Source organism: Diceros bicornis, chromosome 7 (assembly GCF_020826845.1).
Source record: "Diceros bicornis minor isolate mBicDic1 chromosome 7, mDicBic1.mat.cur, whole genome shotgun sequence".
NCBI lineage: Eukaryota > Metazoa > Chordata > Mammalia > Perissodactyla > Rhinocerotidae > Diceros > Diceros bicornis.
This window is the reverse complement of record NC_080746.1, coordinates 55,886,959-55,910,315: the sequence shown is the minus strand read 5'-3', so window position 1 is coordinate 55,910,315 and position 23,357 is coordinate 55,886,959. Positions and strand designations below refer to the sequence as shown.

At 50.0% G+C, this 23,357-nt stretch overlaps 1 protein-coding gene across 3 annotated transcripts in view; it reads right to left on the bottom strand.

The window, feature by feature from the left end:
* Positions 1 to 5,568: 5,568 nt before the first annotated feature.
* The window catches only part of ARRB1 (arrestin beta 1), an 80,741-nt gene continuing 62,952 nt past the window's right edge, over positions 5,569 to 23,357 (bottom strand). For 2 of the 3 annotated variants that reach the window (XM_058545596.1, XM_058545597.1), the window contains exons 9-16: positions 23,222 to 23,306; positions 22,719 to 22,791; positions 20,882 to 21,019; positions 19,634 to 19,717; positions 18,391 to 18,414; positions 16,072 to 16,142; positions 15,224 to 15,275; positions 5,569 to 13,925 (exon numbers count right to left, since the gene is read on the bottom strand). In XM_058545596.1, the coding sequence (XP_058401579.1) occupies positions 13,814 to 13,925; positions 15,224 to 15,275; positions 16,072 to 16,142; positions 18,391 to 18,414; positions 19,634 to 19,717; positions 20,882 to 21,019; positions 22,719 to 22,791; positions 23,222 to 23,306 (639 nt within the window). In that variant the 3' untranslated portion in view covers positions 5,569 to 13,813. The remainder of the gene's footprint in view (positions 13,926 to 15,223; positions 15,276 to 16,071; positions 16,143 to 18,390; positions 18,415 to 19,633; positions 19,718 to 20,881; positions 21,020 to 22,718; positions 22,792 to 23,221; positions 23,307 to 23,357) is intronic. The other variant, XM_058545595.1, reaches the window with a different exon arrangement.

The window sequence follows — 23,357 nt, the reverse complement described above, 5'->3', positions numbered from 1 at the left end:
CCTGATTGGTTTTCTGGCCCATTGTCCACACCACACCAGAAGCTCCCCCCAGGGGCCGGCCCAGTTCCCTTTGGGTCCCCAGTCCTTGTGCAGAGATTTGTCCAAAGCCCAGGGGAAGAGGCCTCACTCAGATGCCCACTCCCTTTGATGCCCACACCCCCCACCTCCCGGAACTGAAGTGGCAGTCACATAAGATGCCTGCATGGCCAGATCCTTGTTACTGTCCAATAAAGTGACAAAACAGAAAGAAAACGCAGCTTTAGAATATGTAATCATGTAAAACATAATTTAGCCTTAGCGTCTCGACTTTGACTTTTTAACACAATTAGAGCTTTCTAGCCCTCCGTTTGGAATACTTCTCCAGCGTCCTATCTGGGCAACGTTGGCCACCAGCTCAGCCTGTCACAGGTCTTGATTCCTTGACCTAGGGAACTGCAGCGACATCTGTTGGCCCATTTGTGTCAGAGCGGAACCAGTTTTAACTTTTCTTTGCCTACGTGTGCCATCTGCTGGTGAACATGGGAAAGTTCCTTCTTTCATTTAGTCACAATCCATTCAAGTATTTTATAAAAAGTGCCTAGTATGTGCCAAGCACTGTGCTAGGAAGAAGCTGGGGGCTATTCTAGGCAGTTTACGTATATTAACCCATTTTATCCTGATGACAATTCTATGAAGTAAGTATTATTGTTATTCCTATTTTACAAATGAAGAAACTAAGGCACATAAAGATGAATTTGCTCAAGGTCACACTGCTAATAAGGGGCCAAATTAGGCTTAGAATCCAGAGCCCATGTGCTTAGACGGTAGACAAGTAAATAAACAAGCAAGATACTTCTTATGAGGGAAGTAGAGAGATGTGAGAGCGATGGGGAAGGGTGTCCTTTGAATGAGGTCATCAGGCAGACCCCTCTGAGAAAGTGGCTCACTCTGAAGAAGGAGAAGGAATAAGCTTTGTAAAGAGCCTGGGAAAGATCGCTCCAGGGAGAAACAGTGAGTGCAAAGATGCTGAGACTGAGTATTCAAATATCAGATGGAGTCCAGTTCTGGCCATTCTACCCCTGAATACCTCTCCAATCTGTCCTGCTGCTTCCCCTCCTGATCCCAGCCTCTATACCTCTCAGCTGGATTCCTGCCTCCAGCCTCCCCCTCTGGTGCATCCTCCACAATGCAGTGGGAGTGATACTAGAAATGCATGAATCTGATCCCTCTCTCTGACCTGCTTAAAACCTGACCCACTGTCTTCTGGATGAAAACCAAGCTCTTTGGACTGATTATCTGTAACCTCCCTCCCCATGGCATGGTCTGGTCCCATCTCCTGCCAGCTCTTCTGGTTCCCTTCAGCCCAGCCACACCAGAGTCCTTATAATTCTTTGAAGGTACCAAGTTGTCACCCCTGAGGCTTCCTATGTGCCATCCCTTCTTCTCTCCTTACCTGCCTAACTCCTTCTCATCCTTCAAAACTCAGTTGAAGCAACTCCTCCTCTAGAAAGCCTGCCTTACTCCCCATCTCAACCGCCCCGGCTGAACGCGATGGCCCCTCCTTAGTGCTCTCATGGCATGCTGTGAGTACATGTCAGCCCCCATCTCCAACATCCCTCAACTGCAATTCCAAACCTTTGTTGTCATGCCTTATCCTCCTATGAATATACAATCTCCTTAAAGGAAGGGATTGTCTTATTTATCTCTGTATCCTCAGGGCCCGGCATAAACCCCAGCAAATGGTACCTGCCCAGTAAATATTATTTGCTGTTTGTGAGCTACAAATTGTTTAGGTTTTTTGTTTTTTTTCTTTTTTACTGAAATACATATTTGCATAGAGTAAGATCCACTCTTTTTGGTGTACAGTGCCATCACGCCCCAAAATCCCCCCCCGCTGCCCCTTTGTAGCCAACCTTTCCTTAACCTCAGCCACTGGCAACTAGTGGTCTGTTTTCTATCCCCATAGTTTTGCCTTTTCCAGAATGTTATATAAATAGGATTATGCATATCTGTCCTTTTAAGTCTGGCTTCTTTCACTTAACATAATGCATTTGAGATTCATCCATGCTATTGCAGGTATTGCTGGTTTGCTCATTTTTATTGCTGAGTAGTATTCCGTTGTATGGCGGTACAATAGTTTATCCATTCAGACTAATTCAAGAACATTTGGGTTGTTTCCAGTTTTTAAGAGTTATGAATACAGCCATGATTAAAGTTCATGTTCAGGTTTTTGTGGGAATGCAACTTTTCATTTCTTTTGGAAATGGAACTGCTAAGTCTTATGGTAAGTATGCTTAAATTTATAAGAAACTGCTAAACTGTTCTCAAAAGTGTCTGCACCACTTTGCACTCCCACAGGCAGTGTACGAGGGTTCCAGTTCTGCCACATCCTAACCAGCACTATTTATTGAAAAGACAACAATTGGATTGCCTTTGCGCCTTTTTGGAAAATCAGTTGACAGTATCTGTGCATGTCTATTTCTGGATTCTGGGTTCCATTCCATCCGTGTAGGTGTCTGTTCTTTCACCACTACCACACTGTCTTGATTACTGTAGCTTCATAGTAAGTCTTGAGATCAGGTAGCGGAGAGCTCCAACTTTGTTCTTCCTTTTAAAAATTGCTTGGCTATTCCAGTTCCTTTACCTTACCATATAAATTTTAGAATCAGCTTGTCTATATCTACACACAAAAACTCCTGTAGAGATCTTGACTTAGATTGCATTGAATCTATAGTTGGTTTGGAGAGAATTGCTATCTTAGCAATATTGAATCCTCCAATCCATGAACATAGTACATATCTTGATTTGTTTAGGTCTTCTTTGATTTCTTTCATCAATATTTTGTGCTTTAGAGATGTGCATAGGGAGTATTCAGATATTTTGTTATATTTATACCAAGTATTTTCATGTTGATGCTATTGTAGATGGTATTTTTTATTTGGCATTGTCCTTTTAATTTCAATTTCCAACTGTTTGGTGTTACTGTACAGAAATAAAATTGATTTTTGTATGTTTAGCATGTATCCTGCAACCTATATTAACTCATTTATTAGCTCTAGTAGCTTTCTTGTAGATTTCTTGGGATTTTCTATGTAAATAATTATACTGTCTGTGAATAGAGACGGTTTTATGTCTTCCCTTACAATCAGTAGGCCTTTTATATCTTTTTCTTGCCTTATTGCACTGACTAGGATCTTCAGTAGGATGTTAAATAGGAGTGGTAAGAACAGTCATCCTTGCCTTATTCCCAGTTTTAGAGGAAAAAAATTCAGTCTTTCACCATTAAATGCAGTGTTAGCTGTAGGTTTTTTGTAGATTCCCTTTATCAGAGTAAGGAAGTTTACTGAGAGTTAGTTTTTTTTTTGTTTTAACATGAATGGATATTGAATTTTGTAAAACACCATTTCTGTATCTATCAAAATAATTTAGTTGCATCCCATAAATTTAGTTATTTGTGTTTTCATTTTCATTAATTCACAATATTTTCTAATTTTCTTTGTGATTTTGTCTTTGCCCCATTTAGAAATGTGTTGCTTAAGTTCCAAGTATTTGTGAATTTTCAAGGTACTTTTCTGTTATTAATTTCTAGTTTAATTCTGTTATGGTCAGAAAACATTTTTTACAATTTAAATTCTTTTAAATTTATTGAGGTTTTCTTTTAGGCCCAGAAAATGGTCTTTCTTGGTGAATGTTCCATGTGCACTTGAAAAGAATGCATATTTTATTGTTTTGAAGTAAAATGTTCTATTAATGTTAACTAGGTCAAGTTAATTGATAGTGTTGTTCAGGTCTTCTATATCCTTACTAATGTTCTGTCTTCTTGCTCTGTTGATCACTGAGAGAGGAGTGTTGTGGATTTGTATGTTTCTTCTTTTAGTTCTATCAGGTTTTGCTTCATGTATTTGGGAACACCATTATTAGATATATATACATTTAGGATTCTTATGTCTTCTTGGTAAGTTAACTTTTTTTTTTTTTTGGTGAGGAGATCAGCCCTCTGCTAACATCTGCCAATCCTCCTCATTTTTTGCTTAGGAAGACTGGCCCTGAGCTAACATCCATGCCCATCTTCCTCTACTTTATATGGGACGCCGCCACAGCATGGCTTACCAAGCAGTGCGTCGGTGCGCACCTGGGATCCGAACCGGCAAACCCCAGGCCACTGCAACGGAGCACGCACACTTAACTGCTTGTGCCACCAGGCCGGCCCCTAACATTTTTATTTTTTATATTATGTCCCTCTTTATCCCTGGTAACATTCCTTGTTCTGAAGTCTACTTTGTCTGATATTAATATAACCACTTCAGCTCTCTTTTCATTATCATTTGCATGGTTACCTTTTCCATCCTTTTACTTCTAATTCATCTTTGTCTTTATATTTAAAGTGGGTTTCTTGTAGACAGCATATAGTTGGATCTTGTTTCTTTAATCTGGTCTGACAATCTCTGTCTTTTAATTGTTAGGTTTAGGCCATTTACATTTAATATATTTACTGATATGGTTGGATTTAGGTCTACCACTTTTATTTTTTTGTTTGTCCCTTCTGTTTTTTACTCTTTTGTTCTAACTTTCCTGCCTTCTTTTGGAATATTTGAATACTTTTTAGTATGCTATTTTAATTTCTCTATATTTTTGGATCTATTTTAGTTGTTGCTCTAAGAATCACAATATACATACATAACCTTTCACAGTATACTTAGGGTTAATATTGTATCACTTCAAGTGTAATACAGAATCCTTACAAATAGGCTCCTTTATCTCCCCCCACTACCCCAATATTTACATTATAGTTGTCATATGTATTTCATCTATATACACTGATAACCCTACTAGACAATTTATAATTTTTTCTTTCAACAGTCACACATATTTTAAAGAACTTAAGAAGACCAACGTACCCTTTTATATTTACCCAAATAATTACCATTTCTCTTTCTCTTAATTCCTGAAGATGTAGGTTTATCTCTGGCATCATTTCCCTTCAACCTAAATAACTTCTTTTAGCTTTTTTTTTTTTTTTTGAGCAGGTCTACTGGTGGCAAATTCTATTAATTTCCCTTTATCTGAGAATCTCTTTACTTTGTACCATTCTTAAAGTATATTTTCACTGGACACAGAATTCTGGGTTGACAATTCTTTTCTTTTAGCACTTTAAAGATGTTGTTCCACTCTTTTCTGGCCTCCATATTTTCTGTTGAGAAAGCAGCATGAAATCATCATTCTTTGCATGGAAGAATATACAAAGATATGTCATTTTCTCTAGCTGCTTTCAAGACTTTAAAATTTATTTTTGGTTTTCAGCAGTTGGGTTATATGTGTCTATGTGTGGTTTTCTTTGAGTTTAACATGTTTGGGGTTTGCTCAGCTTCTTGAATCTGTCAATTTATGCCTTTCATACAAATCTTTTTTTCTGCACCAGTCTCTTTCTCCTCTCTTCTGGGAGTCCAATGACATGAATCTTAAACCCTGTGATATTATTCCACAGGTCCCTGAGGCTCTGTTAAGTTTTTCAATCTTTTTTCCTCTGCTTTTCAGATTGAATAATTTCTATTGATCTATCTTCAATTGTCTGTCACCTCCATTCTGCTATTGAGCTTAACTAGTAAATTTTTTATTTCAGATATTGTATTTTTCAGTTCTACAATTTCCATTTGGCTCATTTTCTAGTTTCTATATCTCTGCTGAAAACAACTATTTTTCCATCCATTTCAAGTTATAAGAGCTACTTCAAAATCTTTTCTAATAATTCCAATATCTAAGTCATCGTAGAGTCAGCATATGTTGATTGTATTTTCCCTTGAGAATTGGTCTTTTTTTTTTTCCCCCTACTTCTTTGTATGTTGCATAATTTCAGATTGTATCCTGGACATTGTGAATGTTATATTGTGTAGACTCTGGATTGTTGGTGATAGTTCTAATCTCAGCACAAATCCACAAGAGAAAAGAGGGAAAAAAGGGGAAATTCACCCCATGCAGATTACTTCTCCAAATTTTGACTCCCCTGTACCATCTGCTTTTGTTTAATTTTCAGAGTCATTAGGTAGTTATGTTTTGTATTTTTGTCCAGAGTTTTTATGTAATCAGTAGGAGAGATAGGCTGAAGTGGACTTACTCTGTCTTGGCCAGAATTTGAAACTCCTGTCCAGTTTATTTTAGTTTTCTGGAGTTTAAAAAAGCTAAGAGAAATGAAGTCCCAAAGCACGACGAAGGCAGTGACAGCAGGAGAAAAGCCCAGAGCTTAAGAGGCAACAACAAATGCCTCCCCCATGTTTAGAGCCCTGTTTAGATGCCAGGGCACTCCTAAATTGTAGTATCCAGGCCAATGTGATTATTTCTATTTTTTGGATGAGAAGATTAAGGGAAAGTTGGTGATTTGCCTATTTGGTCTCAGATATAATCCCCTAACCTCTTTCTCTGTATCACAGGGCACTGACCATTGCCAACTACATTTCCCAAGATTCCGTGAAAATCAGCTTTTAATTAGATTCTGCCAACAGGAGGCACGGGCATGAAATTGGAGGGTGGGAGGAGAGGAGAAACCAGAGTATTTCTCCCACTCTCTCTGCTCTGGCAGCGTCCCCAGCACAGCTGTGTTTCTTCTGTGGTCTGGATTCCTCAGATACCCTCTCCCTCAATGTCCCTGCTGGGCTGCCCTGGTTCCTCCTCCGTAACGCCACCTCCTCTCCCTGTCCTCCCACCCTACCAGTGGTAGTGGTTTCCTCTTGTACCTGATCTCTGGGTTGCCTCACATCCCATTTGCCCTTTCAACTCTTGCAACATTTTTATAACCAGTTTCTTCTGTTGAATTCCTGCTTCTGAAATACTGGCATAGGCTCTGTTTATCTGGACTCAAATGGATACAGTCCACATGGGAGGGCAGAATGAAAGCTCTAGTTCAAGTCTCTTGATTCAAATGTCAATGTCTTCCCACCACCCTTCTCTGCTGGAAGAGAGCATCAGGGGAAACAGACCACCTTCTGGCCAACCAGGAGGGCAATGCTTTTATCTAAGTTGCACATTACTTTACAGGGTTGTAAAAAAAAAAAAATGTTTTTCATATATAATCAATTTTCTAGGGAAGTCCTCTTACATTCATTGGTATCTTCCTTTTGTCTTAACATAGTACATTATCATTGAGAACTTTGCATCTTCCTCACCTATATCCCCACTCCTCCTGTGTGTTCTTTTGGAACAGTAAGTCAGTCAGTCATAGAAAACTGAAGTGACTTCAGGGGACCCAGCAGAGCAGGAGATGAGAACTGAATAAGAACCAGGGCTGAGGCAGGACTCCAGCTGAAGTGGTCTGTAGTGCCAAAGGAAACATGGGAAGGCTTCACCCCAGGAGCAGACCAGGGGTCACGGGATCCAGTGGTGTCTGAGAGGGATCAGAGGTTTGGCAACTTCCCTGAGGCCATAAGGTAAATAGCAGAGTGGGGAGACTTGGCAGTCTCCAGAAAGGGGTGCAGGGACCAGATTGGAGTTAGAGCCACAGACAAGGGAAGAAAACCCCTGAGCCAGCCACGGAGCCGTCCGCCAGTCCCAGGCAGCAGGGACAGCATTTGCTGGTCTATGTCCTGCCATGAGCTTATGAGACAGAAATAAAAGCAGAGGCGTCTGTCACAAAAGACCTTTAATGGTCTCCTATGTATGGTTCTTTTGTTCATTTGTCCTGTTAGAGTTGAATAAACTGTAATAACTTATCTGACACAATAAGGAATGCCACAGGTACAACAGATACACCTGGCAGATGGCCCAGGCATGAGGGTGTCACAAAATAATCACTTAACACAAGGGCTACAGACCTGGACACCTGTCCCAGCCACCTGTCACTGCTCACGCCTGGTATCCACACAGTCACTGTGCCCTGCTGAGCGCTGGCTCCCGTTAGGTAGGAAGAGGCAGGCCCCTCATAGTGTGGCTAGACCTTAACACTGAGCAGATGCCCCAGGAAGACAGCGCATCCTACACTCATTCCCCCGAGGACTCATGATCTGCAGTGCAGGCCAGGACTGTGCCCCAAGTGTGTGAGGCTCCCCACCCCTCCTCTAACCCCCCCGCCTTTGCAGTAATCCCTGTGATGTTGGCAGAGCCTGGCACTGGCCCCAAATTACATATGGAGAAACTGAGGTCAGGTTCCCAAGGGCACACTCAGACTGAACGGAGAACATGAGTTGGCACTCTTTCTCCCATGCCACATGGCTTGCTGTGCCCCGAGCCTCACGTTTCACCTAGAATGCCTGGGTGGGGGGCCCAGGCAAGATTCTGAACCAAGGGCTAGTCCAGGTCTCCCAAAGTGCCCACTCCATTAGTCATCCCCGGTGAGGGGCCTCGGCAGAGGGGCAGGCCAGCAAGGAGAGAATTTGGGGAACTGCAGGTAGGGGACCAGCCTCTCTTCAGGCATCCTCCTGTTGCCCCCATACTTGGTTGTCCACAGATGTGGGAGTGGAATCCTACTAGAATCACTCGAGGGAAACTCACTGCCTAAAAGGTCTCTGGAGAGATCCTGCCCTCACAGGAGGCACTTTTGTCATAAGGTCCTCCCACAGTGTTTCTTTTATGAAACCCCGGACTTCCATCCACGTGGCTGTATGTATAGAAGCTCCTGACTCTAGTTTCTCTTTCTCCCCTCACACTGCTCCATCTCTTCTCCTGTGGGCCTGGGCCAGGGATGCGGGGTGTCACATTGGGGTACAGACACGAGTCCTGGGGTGGGGCTGGGACTGGTTCCTTGCTTCACGTCCCCCACGCTGCATGGGCCAGTATCAGGGTCAAGACCCATCCTCACTGAGCACCAGGCCCCTGCCCAAATCAAAGCCAGGCCAGAGCTTCAGGGTGAGCGGGCCACAAAGCCATCAAATGGGTACACGTGTGTGTACGCGCAGGTGAATAAGCAAATGCTTGGGCCTGGGACTGTGACCCAGGTTCCAATACAAAGATACTTTGTATTGGGATGCTGGAGCCATTCCAACATGAAAAGCAAGAATAGAACCTGTGCTTGCTGGTCTAAGATCAAACCTCAGGATGGTAGTTTGAAGTTTTTCTTCAAAAGAAAGTTTGAAGGAGAAACCTCAACAGGCAAGACAGATAAAAGCAGAGTTGTTCTGGTGGAAGTGGGAGTAGGGGTGGGACTGGAGACGTAGCCTTTGCCTCCACCCCCACCTTCCCACCTTAGCAGCTCCTGACAAAGCTCTGTGGAACCCCAGGGGTTCCAGAGCACTTGGTTTGAAAACCACTGTGTCAGAGTGTCTTCAGATCATGGGTCCTGGGGACCTGTGCTTTGACTTCCCTTTTGGGGTGAGGAGTGGGGTGACAGTGATGGGGGAGGATGCTCCCCCTTCAACAGGCCTCTCTTTGAAGCCCCTGTGCAGTGACCCTGCAGGGGAGTGGCAGAGGTGGGGATCCTGCCCCACAGGTAGGCCATTTCAATCCTGGAGGGAGGACAAAGTGATGCAGCTGCCTGGCCCTGGATGGCAAAATGCCAGGCCCAATGCAGGCTTATGAACAAGGGTGGGGGCAGTTTGTTTTGGTCCTTGTTCACTTTAAAAAGAAAAACATCAGAACAGCTATAGGCCTATGTCCATGAGACCCTATAAGAGTTCAAGATTGGGGCCTACTGCTGCCCTCTGGGATGGGTGGAGAACGTCCAGTCCCCAGTGCTTGGCAGGAGAGACACTGCCTTTGCGGGCTGCCGAATCCACTGGGCAACAGGTCAGCTGGGGCTCAGCTCTCAGGGGAGGAGGCCTGGGTTCTCCCTGGCCCGAATCCCTCCCAGTGTCACCCAGAAGCATTGGAGGCTCCAGTAGATCCTGGAGGGGACCTTCGACTGGGAAGGGAAGGGGTAGGCAATTTCTCTTCCACCTCACCTTTGGGGTTCTTCAATGGAGGAGTGCTCCAGTCCTTCCGGGGCCTGGGGGCTGGTGGCTCTTCCTAACCTGAGATCAGAGCCAAGGCTTCCTGGCCTCTGTGGGGTCTGAGAGATGGGAGATGTGGGTGACACCAGGCCTGGGAGGGTCCAAGATGCCCCCATCCCAATCACTGGCAATATCCATGTCTTGTCTCTCTGTCCTGGTTGCTGGGACCACTCTCTGTGGGCACAGCATTCCTGAATGTATCTGGATTTCCCTCTAGGCTGGGCCACCAAAGCCAAACTGGCTGCATCTGATTCTGGCTGACATCCGCCTACATGAGAAGGGGCAAGAGATGAAGACGGGTGGGAGGAGGGCTTGGCCACAGCCAACTTCTTGTGTGACCCTGGGTGACTCCCCTGCAGTGGCAGCGCCATGGCCTGTGCAGCCATTTGCAACTTACAGAGCTAACCTTCATCTCCACTGCCTTTCATCTCATCTGGGCCTCACAATTCCTTGAGTCAGGTGGGAAAGAGATTACCGTCCCATTTTACAGTTAGGGAAATCAAACCCAAGAGGTTGAGTGACTTGCTCAAGGCTACTCCGCCGGTTGGTGACAGCCAGGACTGAGAGGCGCTGTGCAGTTCCAGGCCAGCACGCTCTTCACTGCACCATGTGGGAAGCAGCTTGTCAGCAACTCCCCAGCTGAAGCAACACCCCAAGGGATCCCACTCTCACATGTCTGGGCTTTAAGACTGAGGAGGCCCGTGGAGTCCAGCCAAATAAACCAGTCCCTATCCTCGCAGGGACTGAACTCTTCTGGAGGTTGGAAAGCTGAGGAAGTCCAGCTGGCCCTCTGCCTGGGGGTTTTCACCAGGGCCACGCTCTTCCTTCCTGCCCAGACTGCTACCTACATGCCACCCCCACGGCCCACTGGAAAGTCCCTGGGTGGAGCTGTGTAGTCAGCACAGGCTCCAAATGTGTGCAAGAAAGAGCCCACACTGTGGGCTGGTGCCTGGGGCCCAGCGGGGCTCCCCCACCCCCAGTTTCACTTCAAGGCCTCACTTGACTCCAGAATGAGACTCCAGGGCTGAGTCTGGATGGAGAGGGGCCCTGCAGAGAAGGACTCAGTCATGTTTGCGCGCTGCAGGAGGAGTGGGGTCTGGAGCCGACCAGAAGCTTGGAAAGATGATCTGCACTTTGCTCTCAGGAAGAGGCTGAAGAAAACACTCCAGCCCAAGGGTCCCACCACTGGGCTGTAGTGCACGGCTGTGCAGGAGGGCGCCCGGCCCAGGGGCAGGTGGGGCTAACCTCCAGCCTGAGGGCCACTCACAAAGCTGCACATTCTAATGTGGGCTGAATCCACCCGGAAGGGGCACCATTTCCAATTTACGTCAAGGTACTATACAGACTACCAGCAGCCATGTAGCCTGAAGGCAATGGCTCCATTACTCTCCCCATACTTTCCCCTGACCATGAGCTTCCTGAGGACGGGGGCTGGCACTGACCCATCTCTGTGTCTCCAGTGCTTGGCACTGAGCAGAGAAGCTGAATTCAAATGAACTTGACCACTGCCCCTCTGTACTCCTGTGTCCAAAGAGTGAAAGGCTGGAGGGGGCTATGATGCTTCCTGCAACTGGAGAAATTTCAGGGAAACACAGGGATAAACCCAAAAGGGTGAGTGAGATGGAGGAAGCTCAGGAAACCAATCCCACAAATCTTTTGTGTGCACAGGTTAGGGATGGGGGAAGAGGTTTCTAAGGGAGTGATCACCCCAAATCCTAAAGGGTCTTGTACCAGCCCCAAAGGTTCCAGAGGACAACACTGGAGAACATATACTTGCCATGTGTTGTTTCAGCATCTCATCAACTCTATAGCTGCCCAAAGGAGGCGCAAACTGCCTGGCAAGCTTTCATAGGGGCTGGATGCCTGGGGCACCTGCAGCTATGACTCCACGACTGGCCCGGGGAGTGTGGCTGCCCTGAGCTGACTTGGTTCTGACCTGGGCTGAGTCTTCATGAGATTCAGAAGGGAAGGCTGGGTGCAGTGCCAGGCCTGAGCAGTGGGTAATATCACCATGGGAAATGGTTTCACAGTCCACCCCTGGAGGGGCTGGGCTGAAAAGGGTTGAGATCAAATTTGTATAACATTTGTTGTCACTCTTTTCAGGTGAGTGTGGGATAGACATAGAAGGGAGCAGGCATTGAAGAGAGATCCCCATATTTGCTTGGGTAGAAAGTAAACGTCAGGGAGTCTGCATCCACAGGGGCCTGCAAGGTACTGGAGGCCCTATCACAACACCCCCGACCAAGCCTCAGCAAATATAAGCTCTGTCCATCTGTAACACTCGGGCCCTAGGGCCGAAAGTCCTGCTAGCGCTGGCCACAGGCAACTCCCCAGGGGCCCAAGAAGGGCCCTTCCCAGGCCTGGGTGGCAAGAGGAGGGGGGCATGTGTGGTGGGCTAGGAGCTCTCTATGGCCCTGCCACCTGTGGGGTCCAGTGAATCCCCTCTGGAGGCAGACAGAACAGTCAGCAGCTCTGGCTTCGCTCACCAGACCAGAAGCTCTAATGTTCACAAATTCTTAGAGGCCAGAGATGGGACGGCCCTTTGTGATCATTTGGTCAAACCCCTTGGTTTTTCACCCCTTTTCTAGGCGAAGAACTGAGACCCAGAGAGGGAAAAGAACTTGCCCAAGGTCACACAGTAAGTGAGCATCAAAAGGCCAGACAAGAACAGACACCTTGTAAGACTTTCTACCTCATCATCTGCCCGCCCTGTTGCCCTGGAAACGTCCCAGGTCCCGATCACACCAATACCAGCCAATGGGTCCTGAATACCCATGACACTGGGAACTACTGGAGGGTCATCACCTCCCCCAGGAAACAAAGGGTTCCTTGCTACCCTGCAGTCCCCTTCCTTTTGGGTGAGGGCATCTCGAGGGACCCTACCACCTTCTGAGAAGGACCCCCTTGACTGTGCGCACAGTGGCCTCAGGCGCTCTCAGCCTGCGGGCCCAGAACTGCAAGGAGATGCCGGAGGATACCAGTGGCCCTGGCCCCCTCTGGATCTCCAGCCTTGCTTCCTGCAGAATCACTGACTGCTCTCAAGTCTACAAAGAGAGGGAACAGGACAGATTCTCATCGTCCTGCCCCTGCCCCCATCTCTCAGAGCCACCCTCAGGAAACCTCCTCAGGAGCTTCAGCTCACTCTGCTGGGGGTCCGTGCGTTCTGAAGACCCCTCCCTTCTCTCTCTCTCTCTCTGTGCGTATTGATAAATAGGACACACACATAGGATACAAGGTAGCTAGGATGTTACATCCTGAAGTTACTGAAACAGACTTGGGCTCGTTCCCACTGCTTGCTTTAGACTAGGTAACTGCTGGTAAGAAAGTCAGTGCAGTTGCTTTTCTCCACTCCTGGGGTCTACAAACCAGTGTCACTGTCAGACACAGAGGGACACGGGGCAGGGACGGGGGTGGAAAGGGAGGTGTTTGGTGGGTCCGAACTGCAAAAAGGCATTGAGAATCTATCCACAGGTCTGCCCCTCCCAGCCAGAAGAGGGTGGCCTTCAATGTGGTCGTCTTATTTAGCTGCCAGAACTGTGTTAACCACCTGGGACTGTGGACACCCTCTCACGTGTCTTGAGCCCTCATCCCCTCCCCCCCCCCCAAGCCCTCGTGCCCCATCCTCCCCATCCCAAGTCAGGTTCCAAGGCCAGAGCCGTGGTGGCCTTTCTGGAGGTCAGAAGGAAAAGAGGGGGGATGGAGAAGTGACTGCAGTGAGGGGGTGAAAGGGATGCATGTGGCCCTGTTGGCATGGTGATGTGGGCCTGAGGCCAGAGGCTCCCCACGGTAACCTGGAAGACCGCTGGGGCCCCTGGTAGAAAGGGGAAGAACAAAGGGGAGTGGGATGGGCACAGGAAGAAGATAAGTAAGTATCCTAGTGCGTGAGAGTGGACCTGGGGCTGCCCGCGCGAGGCCGGCCCCATCTATCTATCGTTGAGCTGTGGAGAGCCGGTACCATCCTCCTCCTCCTCCTTGTCGTCCTTCATGCCCTTCAGTCTCTGGCGGGCAAAGTCCTCAAACACAATGTCGTCATCGCTGGTGGGAGAAATAAGGAAAACGGGCCGTGTTTGCAGGGCAGGGAAAGGAGGCTTGTCCAGAGCGGTCAAAGGCTGGCCTCTGGGGCTGGCCTTGGGCAGAAATGCCCACCAGTGATAGTGAGACTGGTCACATCTGGACTCCAGCCAGTTGTGGAAATACGAGAGGGAGGCACAAGTTTCACTTCCATGCCTAAGGGCTAGAAAGTGAGCCAGTTCTTGAAGGGTTGGAGGGGGCAAATCATATGGGGGGCAGTGTGGCTGGGCTGGGGCCAGAGGAAGAACACATTCCCACTGTGAGAGGCCAGGCCACCAGCAGTTTCACAGCACATTCTGAATCCCACAAGAGCAAGCCCAAGTAACCCCACCCCCCTACCCACCCAAAGAACAACCCTCAGGAAGCACTTCTGTTTCTGCACAGGAAGGAGTGGGCTTGGCTTACTGGAAGAGAAAACCTTGAAGGCTTTTTCTCTGAGGAAGTGGCAGCTCACATTCCACCCTGAGGGATCTTTGATGGGGGGTGGGGGGGGGACTGCATATCTAAATAGAGGAACAGAGGAAGGGTGGGTGGGGAAGAGGGTGCCTGAGTGGGGTTTCGAGACTAAAGACTGCTTCTAAGAAAAGTGAGTTCCCTTCATAAAACATATCCACTCAGGCCCACCGAGTCCCCTGCCCCACAGAATTCAGCCAGCCGCATGGGGGGTCCTCATGGGGTGACTTAAGACCCCAATCCCAAATATCTCCCAGGTGACAAGGGAAGGGTGGATTTGGAGCTGGAGTGAGAAAGCTGCTTGGCCCTGGAGGTGGTTCATGATGTGGGCCCAGGTCCTCCCCCCCTGGCCACTGTCCGGTGACACGATGGCCTTTGACCACAGGGAGATCCACATCAGTCCTCAGGAGTCAGAAGCAACAAGATCACCAGAACCTTCCCCACCCCACAGCCTGATTCCACCGCTGGGCGCAGGCGGGGCAGGAGAGCCCCAGCCCAGGGCCACGAACCAGCCCTGTGTGAGCCGAGCAGGCGCTGTGGATGGACGAACGGACTGACGGACGGACGTGCAAGGACGAGGGAGGAAGACAGACCCCACCAAGGCAGGAGGAAGAGGAACAGGCACGGAGGGTCCTTCAAGTCACATGCAGGCAAGCGGGTTGCTGAAGAGGCGAGCAGAGGCGGCTCTCAGCAGACGGGGTTAGACCAGCTGCTCCTCAGGGTTAATAGGCATATATGCAAATGACCCGTCGCCCCGCCCACCGCCCGAGGCCCGCCCCCCAGACGTCTGCAGGCAGGGTTTGGCTTACTTTGTGTCAAGTTCTATGAGATTGGTATCTACTGGCGCCTCGTTCTCTGGAACTAAACACAGGGCAGGCAGGCGTCCATGGGTTAGTGGAGAGTGGGCAGGTGTGGGGGCAGGTGGGTACAGGTCCCCACCCCGGGACATCTAGGCTAAGATGGGGAGGGCAAAGGAAGACGGGGAGTGGGGAAAGAGGGCTGGTCCCTGGTCTGGAAACACCCCAAATCATCCTAAAGGCAGGGAGGAGAGTCCAGGAAGGACCCCGGAGACCCAGCACAGCCCCAGGAGGACAGATACACCTCTGGGCCCTGCTCCTTCTGGCATGTCGCCAACATGACTTCGATTCATTTCTTGCCTGCATGACTTTCACTAACTCTAAGACATTTTTCACATTTTCTCATCTCTGAACTTGGGTTATGTTTTACAATCAATGGCATTACATAGTTTAATTGAGGGAACGTTTTCTTTTTTTGTGGTACATACTATGATGTTGCCTCTTCCAAATGAAACGTAGATTTAAGGAAAATCTTGGAAAAATGATGGGGATGGTGTGTCCAGGGGCTGTCTTATCCATGCAGCCCCTTCTCCCACACCTGGATGCAAGACAAGGGGGCTCCAAACATGGCCAGTGCCCCCATGTCCACTCCCAGCCTCCCCACCCCATGGAGAACAGAGCCAGACCCTCTGTCTCCCAGGGGAGGTGGATGCAAATCACAAAAGATCCTGCGGAGCTGGGGGAGAGGGGTGACCCCGTGCTAAAGGCTGACCCAGAGGGAGGTGGTGTGACAGGGAAACATGGCAGCTGGGTCAGCTGTCTGGAAACCCCCTCCCCAGTGACCCACAGATCCTGCTCACCTTCCCGATGTGGGGGCTCCTCTTTGGGCTTGGGATGCATTAGGGTGAAGGGCAGTTCCACGGCCACATCGCTGAAACAGAGACCCAGACCCAGTGAGCCGCGAGTGAATCTCAGGCTGTGAGACTCAATGCCCTGTCAGTCTGAGGACTGGGAGGGTTTCATGGTCTGAGGAGGTAGCTCTGGGCTGAGGGGTAGGAAATCAGGCTTCAAGCCCCAGGTCTGCCATTCTCTGAGCCTCAGTATCTCTGGGAGTTGAAGGAGGAGACCTCTTCTCCTGGTTCCAAAAAGAAAAGGAAACCTCCTCTTTCCTGAGAAGGATCCCTGGATTCCCACGAGCTGGGAGGAGGCATAGGGATGGGAAAAAAATTGCCCAGGACAGTGCGCACCTTGGTCACTGGTGGCGCCAGAGGTGCCCCGGGACCCTGGCAACCTCAAAACACCGCAGCCAGCCCAGCCCTCTCTGACACTGCCCATCCCAACTTCCTGGTTGGAACTCCCCTCACTCTCACTCCATCCCATTTCCCAACATCTCCAGGAGGCTCCTGTAAAAGTGCTCAGGTGGCCCTAGCCCCCTGCCATCTGGAAGACACACGGCAGAGGTCAGTTTAATCAAATTCAAGTTGGATGGGACCTAGTCCGCAGGACCGTCTACATTGTGCATGGAGCCTCGAGGCCATGTGGGGACCAAGGGTGGGGATGGCGGGGAAGAACGGGGGAGGTGCTGCCACCAGCCAGTGCTTCTGCCTGGGCCTGCTCTCCCCTTGGCCCTGACGGACAGAATAATAACAAGAACAGACGCTTACATGATGTTGACTCTGTGCCAAGGACTATTCTAGAGTAACTCTTAATCTTTACAACACCCTATTATTACACCCAATGTACAGACTGGGGAACTGAGGCAGAAGGAGAAGAAGTATCTTGCCCAAGGCCACACAGCTATTATTGGGAAGTGAAAGACAGGATTCTGACTCCATAATTCACACCCTTAACCACTGTGTCATAACAGCTCAGCACTGAGATGGTGATTCCCAGCCACCCTTGGCTCTCTACTCTGACAAAAGGAGCCCTGAAAGCTCCTCCTCTCAGCTTGGGGTGGTGTCATCCTAGGAGGCCCTGTCAACTGTGAACGACTCCAGAAACAGCCTTATCTTATTGATCTTGCTGCCCAGGGCCCAGCTGGGGGGGAAGGGACAAGGGAACAGAGCAGTCAAGGACACAAGCTGTGCAACCAGAAAGGTCTGTTCCACCAGCCCCACCACTCCCTAGGGGATACTTTACATCTTCAAGTCTCACTGAGCCCATCTGGAAAATGGAGACAACAATACCCACCTTCTAGAACCACTTCTGGGAGATGATGTAAGAAAAAGACAGGGTTAAACTGTGAAGCTGTGCCTGCCAGAATCATTACTTCCCCTCGATAGGAATGTGGGGGTTTCTAAGGCTGTTGAAACAATTTGGCTTTATTTTTGCTTCCAAAGAGGATTGCTTCTCCAGGTTCATTTGGAAGAGTGAGCTATCAGAATGGAAGCTAGTGGAAGATGGAGTTTGCCAACTTTCATTAAAGCCATACAAGACATGGATGGAAGAATCAGGACCTTAACCTTCTACCAAGCCATCAGCCATCAAGGGCAGGGGGCGTGTCTGATTCCTCTCTGGGACCTAGGCACCCAGCACAAGGCTGAGCAAAAGCCCGGGTTCAGGAAATCTTTACTGAATTATATTGAACTGAACTGAACTGAATTGATTTCACTTCTCCAAATGGACTAAGATTTCTTGGGATGAACAATACTGCCATCTTGTGACAGGAGCAGGCAAAACCACTGCATTTGGGGCACATGCATTTTTGGAATGTACATGGATCCAGCTGGCTTCTTGTCTACAAGCTTCTTCTTGTCCAAGGAATCTTGTCTACAAAAGCATATCTCCTCAGGACCTCTCCTTAGCAACACTCGGCCCGCAGTTAATTCTCATTAATGTAGAAGTTTGAAAGCCATGAAGCCTGCGTTTCTCTAAAATATCCTGTAATTCTGACTAACTGGGGGCCACTCCCTGATCAATGAAGCCGGGCTTTGCTGTCCACAAAGGTCCTTGTCACTTGTGTGGGATAGAAGAGCAGGGCGAGGTTTTTAAAGGAGAAACTACATCTCCTCTGTCCCTCTGGAGAGGGTTCTAGTCTGAGCACATGCCTGAGTCTGGCAATCGAAAGTGACCACTAAGAATCCTTCCAACCCGGCGCCCTGTGGTTCTGGACGGTCAGACCAATAGTCTCCGGGCCCTCCAGGAAGATGGGTTGATCAGGTCAAAGGGAGGGACTTTACCTGGACGCAAGATCTCCCAACAGGCTGGGTGGGTCAGAGGAGGCGGGAGAAGTGGTCAGGAGAGTTCAGAGAGGAAGAAAACAGAAAGCACGTTCATTCACCACCTCTACTGCCCGCTGGGGTGGAGAAGACCCTGAGACACACTCCCACCGCCCCCTGCACGGCTGTAACCTCTCACTGGGGGACACACAGACATAGCATTAGCCCTGCCCCTGCTGGGGGAACTGAGATCCAGGTCCTGCTCAGCAAACCCCCCGCCAAGCAGTACTGAGCCCCAGGATCCTCATCTGTGAAGGAGACTAGGCCCTGTGCCGCCTGCCGGGGGAGGCCGGGACTCTCTCACGGCAGAAGGAGGCACTTCGGATTCACCGAGGATCCCTCAGAGAAGGACCTGAAGGCAGACTGTGGGTCCTGCAGGAGTCACAGCCCTGGGATCCTATACTATGTGCTCAGGCCTACACACTGCCACCTGCACGAGGCATTATTCTAATAATAAAGGGGACTCTGTCTAATGCTATTTAGCTTTTCAACCTTTTCATAGAAATTTAAGAATTAGAAAAAAAAAAATCCTCTGACAAATTAGAAATCCTAATTCTAGGTTTATAACAAGATGTAGACCCAATATATGGGGAAAAGTGAGAGTTCTTTCTGAGCCTCCAGCAGACTCTGCACCAGGCAGGCCCTATGTCTGGTCCGCTGCCGGGACCCCAGCACCGAGCCCATGACCTGAAATTAAGGAAGGAGACTTCAGGAAATGTTTGGGGAACTTTTTGGACCTGTTTCCCCATCTGTAAAATGGGGGAGTTGGAATATACCCGACCCAGCTCCGGCACTCTGAGCCCCTGTAGCCATTTCCCCAGCAGATCAGCCCGGGCATGAGTTGGGGTGAGTGCTGTGCCCCGAGACATGAGGAGGGGCACAGCACCCCCTGGAGAGCCCACAGCACAGACACGTCCCCCTCAGGCCCCCAGACACGGGATAGGGAAGAGGAGGAGGAGGAGAGAAAGATGGGGGGCAAGGGAGGGGCTGAAGGCCTCTGAGGGGGAGGGGAAAAGGGGCAGAGGAAGAGAAGGAACAGGAAGTCCTCAAGCCCAGCTCACCCTCAAGGCGGATGCAGTTAGAAGATCTGGCAACCAGGCAGAATGGAGCAGCGGGCTGTGGAGCTGTGGGGGTGTGGGGCTGCGGGTCGTCAGGGACATGACCCTCTGTACTCAAGGGTCTTGGGCTGGGCTAGAGTACTTACCCACCCCGCGACACCACCAGCTTCACTTTCACTTTGTAGGAAACAATGATGCCCAGGATCTCCCTGTTGGCTCCTTCCCTCAACCTGCACGGCGACATAGGGAAGCCGGTTCATGGGTGGACGAGACATGGCGGGAGTGGGGCGCAGTGGGGGGCAGCAGCCATCCATCCCTCTCCTGGGCCACTCAACCACCATGTGCAAGCAGAGCCCAGCATGTGAGAAAGGTGAGCTCTGCCCTCAGGGAGCGGGCCTTGGGAGTGGCATTCCATATCTGGCTGTGCGCCCCATCGGCCCCTTTCCCCCAGGGCCTGTGTCCCAGTGGTGCAGGGAGCGGCAGCCCCTTCCTGCTCTCAGTGGATGGATTCTGCTTCTCTCCCTGCTCAGCAGCCCGTGGGTTACAAGGGGCTGGGCTGGGAGTTCAGCGAGGAGTTGGCGGAGGAGAGGAAAGGGTATCAGGGAGGACCCTGGAGGAGGTGGAGCCTCAAGTGGGCTTTGAAGGCAGGGAGGACTTGAGCCAGCGTGGAAGAAGAGGTCAGACGCCCTGAAGTGAGCAGGCAGCCTGTGCAGGGGCTGGTGAGAGACCGTTTGGGCTGGAGCACACGGCCCGTGTGGAGAGTGGAGGCAGGGGTGCTGCAGAGGAGGCCAACGCCTCATTGAAGGGCCAGACTTCGCGGGTAGGGTAAGATGGGTTTCCCACACCCCCTGGGCTCCGCTAGAGCAGGGTGGCCTCAGAGGGTCAGTGATGACCAGAGGGAGGAGTGACCACACGGCCCTGGAATCCCTGCCTTTGAGGGGCACCCCCAGATCTGGTCCAGCCCAGCTCACTTCCCTCATCTCTCCAGACTCCCCAGGCCCTCCTGATTCATCCTCTCCTGCTAGGATCCTTCCAGGAGACACTCCCTTCCTCCCAGCCTTGCTCTGCCCCAGGGACACCCCCATCTGACTGAAGACACTAGGTCAGGAGCTGCTGCCTCCTGCAGGAAGTCCCTCCAGGTTGCCCTCCCCTAGGCAAGCCAGCAGAGCCCAGCACTGACCAAGGGAGCTGGGTCTAGGGGTCCATCTTGTTCTCTGGGTCACCCCTGGATAGGGTTGGGGCAGTGGGACAGCTTCCCTGGCAGGTCAAGCTCCTGAGGATGGGCCCTGGACAATGCCTGGGGAGAGGGTGGCCCGAGCCTGGGCTGGGCCTGCTGGGACCATGGTGGGTGTGGCCCCTTTGGGGAGGGGGGGCATCCAGGGGCAGGTCCTCACAGGGTGCTGGAGGCCAGGTTCGTGTCTTCATGCTTGAGCTTCCCATCCAGGGCAAGGCCCCGCTTCTCTCTGTTGTTGGCCAGAAAGGGGGTCAGCGTGTAGACCTTGCAGAACGTCGAGCTGGGCGCCACTGTGTCGCTGGGAAGAAGGAAGGCAGGTGTGGAGACGCAACCCCCTCCCCCAGAGCCAACCCCAGCCCTCACCCCTAGCCCAGCCAGGACATCGAGCCTGGCCCTGCTCCAAGCCTCCCTCCCCGGCAGGGGCCACAGGGCCAGGCCCAGCTCCGGCAGAAAGACACTGCCACCCAACAGAGGCACATGTCTGCGCCACACGCAAACACCAGTGACTCTGGGATGATCCAACAACTTCATTCATGGTTTGTAAGTAGCTGCAAGTTTTGAAAAATTCAATGTACTGCTGCTTGATGCGGATGTTTTAGTGGAGAGAGCATGGACTTTAGTTTTCTAATATTTTATTACAAAAAAATTTTAAACATCTAGAAAAGTTGAAAGAATTGTGCGGTGAACACCCATACGCCACCACCTGGGTTCCACGATGAAAACCCTACTCGCTTGAGCTCAGATCTGTCCTTCGAGTGTCCAGTGTTCTGACTGCTCTGTTTTTACTTGCTCTTGTTCTCCAGGCCCCTGAGCAACAGTGAGAGAGCCGGCACGCAGCCCAGCCGACACTTGGAGTCAGCCGGCCTTGGTTCGAGCCCCAGCTCTGCCACTTGCTGGCTCTGTGAGACCGAGCAAATGCCACCTCTCTGGCTCCACTTCCTCCTCTACATGCTGGGTGCAGGCACCCAGGCCTTCGTGAGGACTAAGCAGGACCCTGAGTGTGAACACCTCCCCCATCCAGGCTGATGTCTGTTACATGCGGGGCCATCGGAGGACTCTGGATTTTCCACTCTTTGGGGACGATATGTTACCCTGGCTCTAGAGGCACTTCATTGTACCCCCCACCCCTCAACAGGAATCTATGCCTCGTGGCTTTGATTTTTTTTAAACCAAGAGTGGACATCCAACAATAGGGAAATGTTTGATCCAGTCATAGCCTGTTTACCTTTAGGCATTAAAAACGATCTCAAAGACCACATGGTAACATTTAAAAAATGCTAAGTTGCAAAAATACCGATTGCTATTATATGTAAATTAATACACACATATATGAAAAATTACATGAAGTGCAATTGCCCCCCGAAAATTATTTGCAGGGCCGGGAGAAAAAACAGGTGTGTTTTCCAGTGGGAGCATCTACTTCCTCTAGGTGAGAAGAGATGTTTCACTTGATTGTTCCTCTTGCCTTAGCTGCTGACAAGTTTGGGACAAAGTTCCATGCTAAACCATAGTAGCTCTTCTCAAACCCAGACTTTTTTTTATATATAATTATTATCTACCCTCCCACACACACCTCTTCTACCCAATGAACTGGATTATTCCTTTATCAGACAAGAAAAGCTGCGTATCTGGTGTCTTTCCCTCTTTGCCTTGGACTGCCAGGAAGCTCAGAGCAAAGTATCTCCCTTCAATCTAGGCTTCTGATACAATGTAATTATTCTTTTCTCTCTGTGACCCTAGTCCCCTTAGATTCATTAGCTCTTATTTTGTCATTCTAGTTTTAGTGGGTCTTTTCCCTGACCATAGCATGCATTTCCTTGTAGCTAAATCAAGTGGATGGCTTCTAAAACACTGTTGAGGATCAGCTACTCTGAGTGGCAAGGAATTCTGAGGCTCAGCCCACTGCCAGGTGGAGAAGAGCCATCCGGGCCTGACCCAGGGCTTCTCTTTTCCCCACCCAATCCCACGCATCCAAGGCCGGGCTTGTGCTCACTTACTCAGCCTCCTCCATGGCCACGGGGCACTTGTACTGGGCTGTGTTGAAAAGGCAGATGTCCGCATACTGGCGCACTGGGGAGGAAGAGGGAACCAAGGTGATGTGAGCCAGGGTGCAGCTCCCAGGCATCCCAGGTTCCCCTGAGTTGGGGATGTTCAGCCCCAGGCAATGGCCAGAGTCTTCAGGGGCTTCTGCAGGAATCAGTCCCCATCCTCCACCCAAAGGGCAGTCCCAAACACACCCATTCCCTTTCATAACCAAAAATCTTCCCCTCAAGGACAGCTCTGTCCAGAACCCAGGGGACCTAAGAGAAGAGGCGGCTTAAACAGTAAACTTATTACCTGGCCGATAAGCAGCCTGTGTTACCAGCCTCAAAAGCCTTACCCTTCAGCTTAGAGCAGTAGTTATTCACAAGGCTGTGGACAGAGGAGAGCCTCCAGCTACCCCAGCCCTTGGGAGGACTGCCTCTTGCCCGCCCCTGGGCTGGCCCTCTGCCCGGGATACCCGAGATCTTGATCTTCTTCACTGTCTTGTTGGTGTTGTTGGTGACGTGGACGTTGACACTAATGGGTTCTCCGTGGTAATAGATCTGGGGGGCATAAGAAGGGACAAGGGTTGGATCAGAGGGTCTCAAAGATCC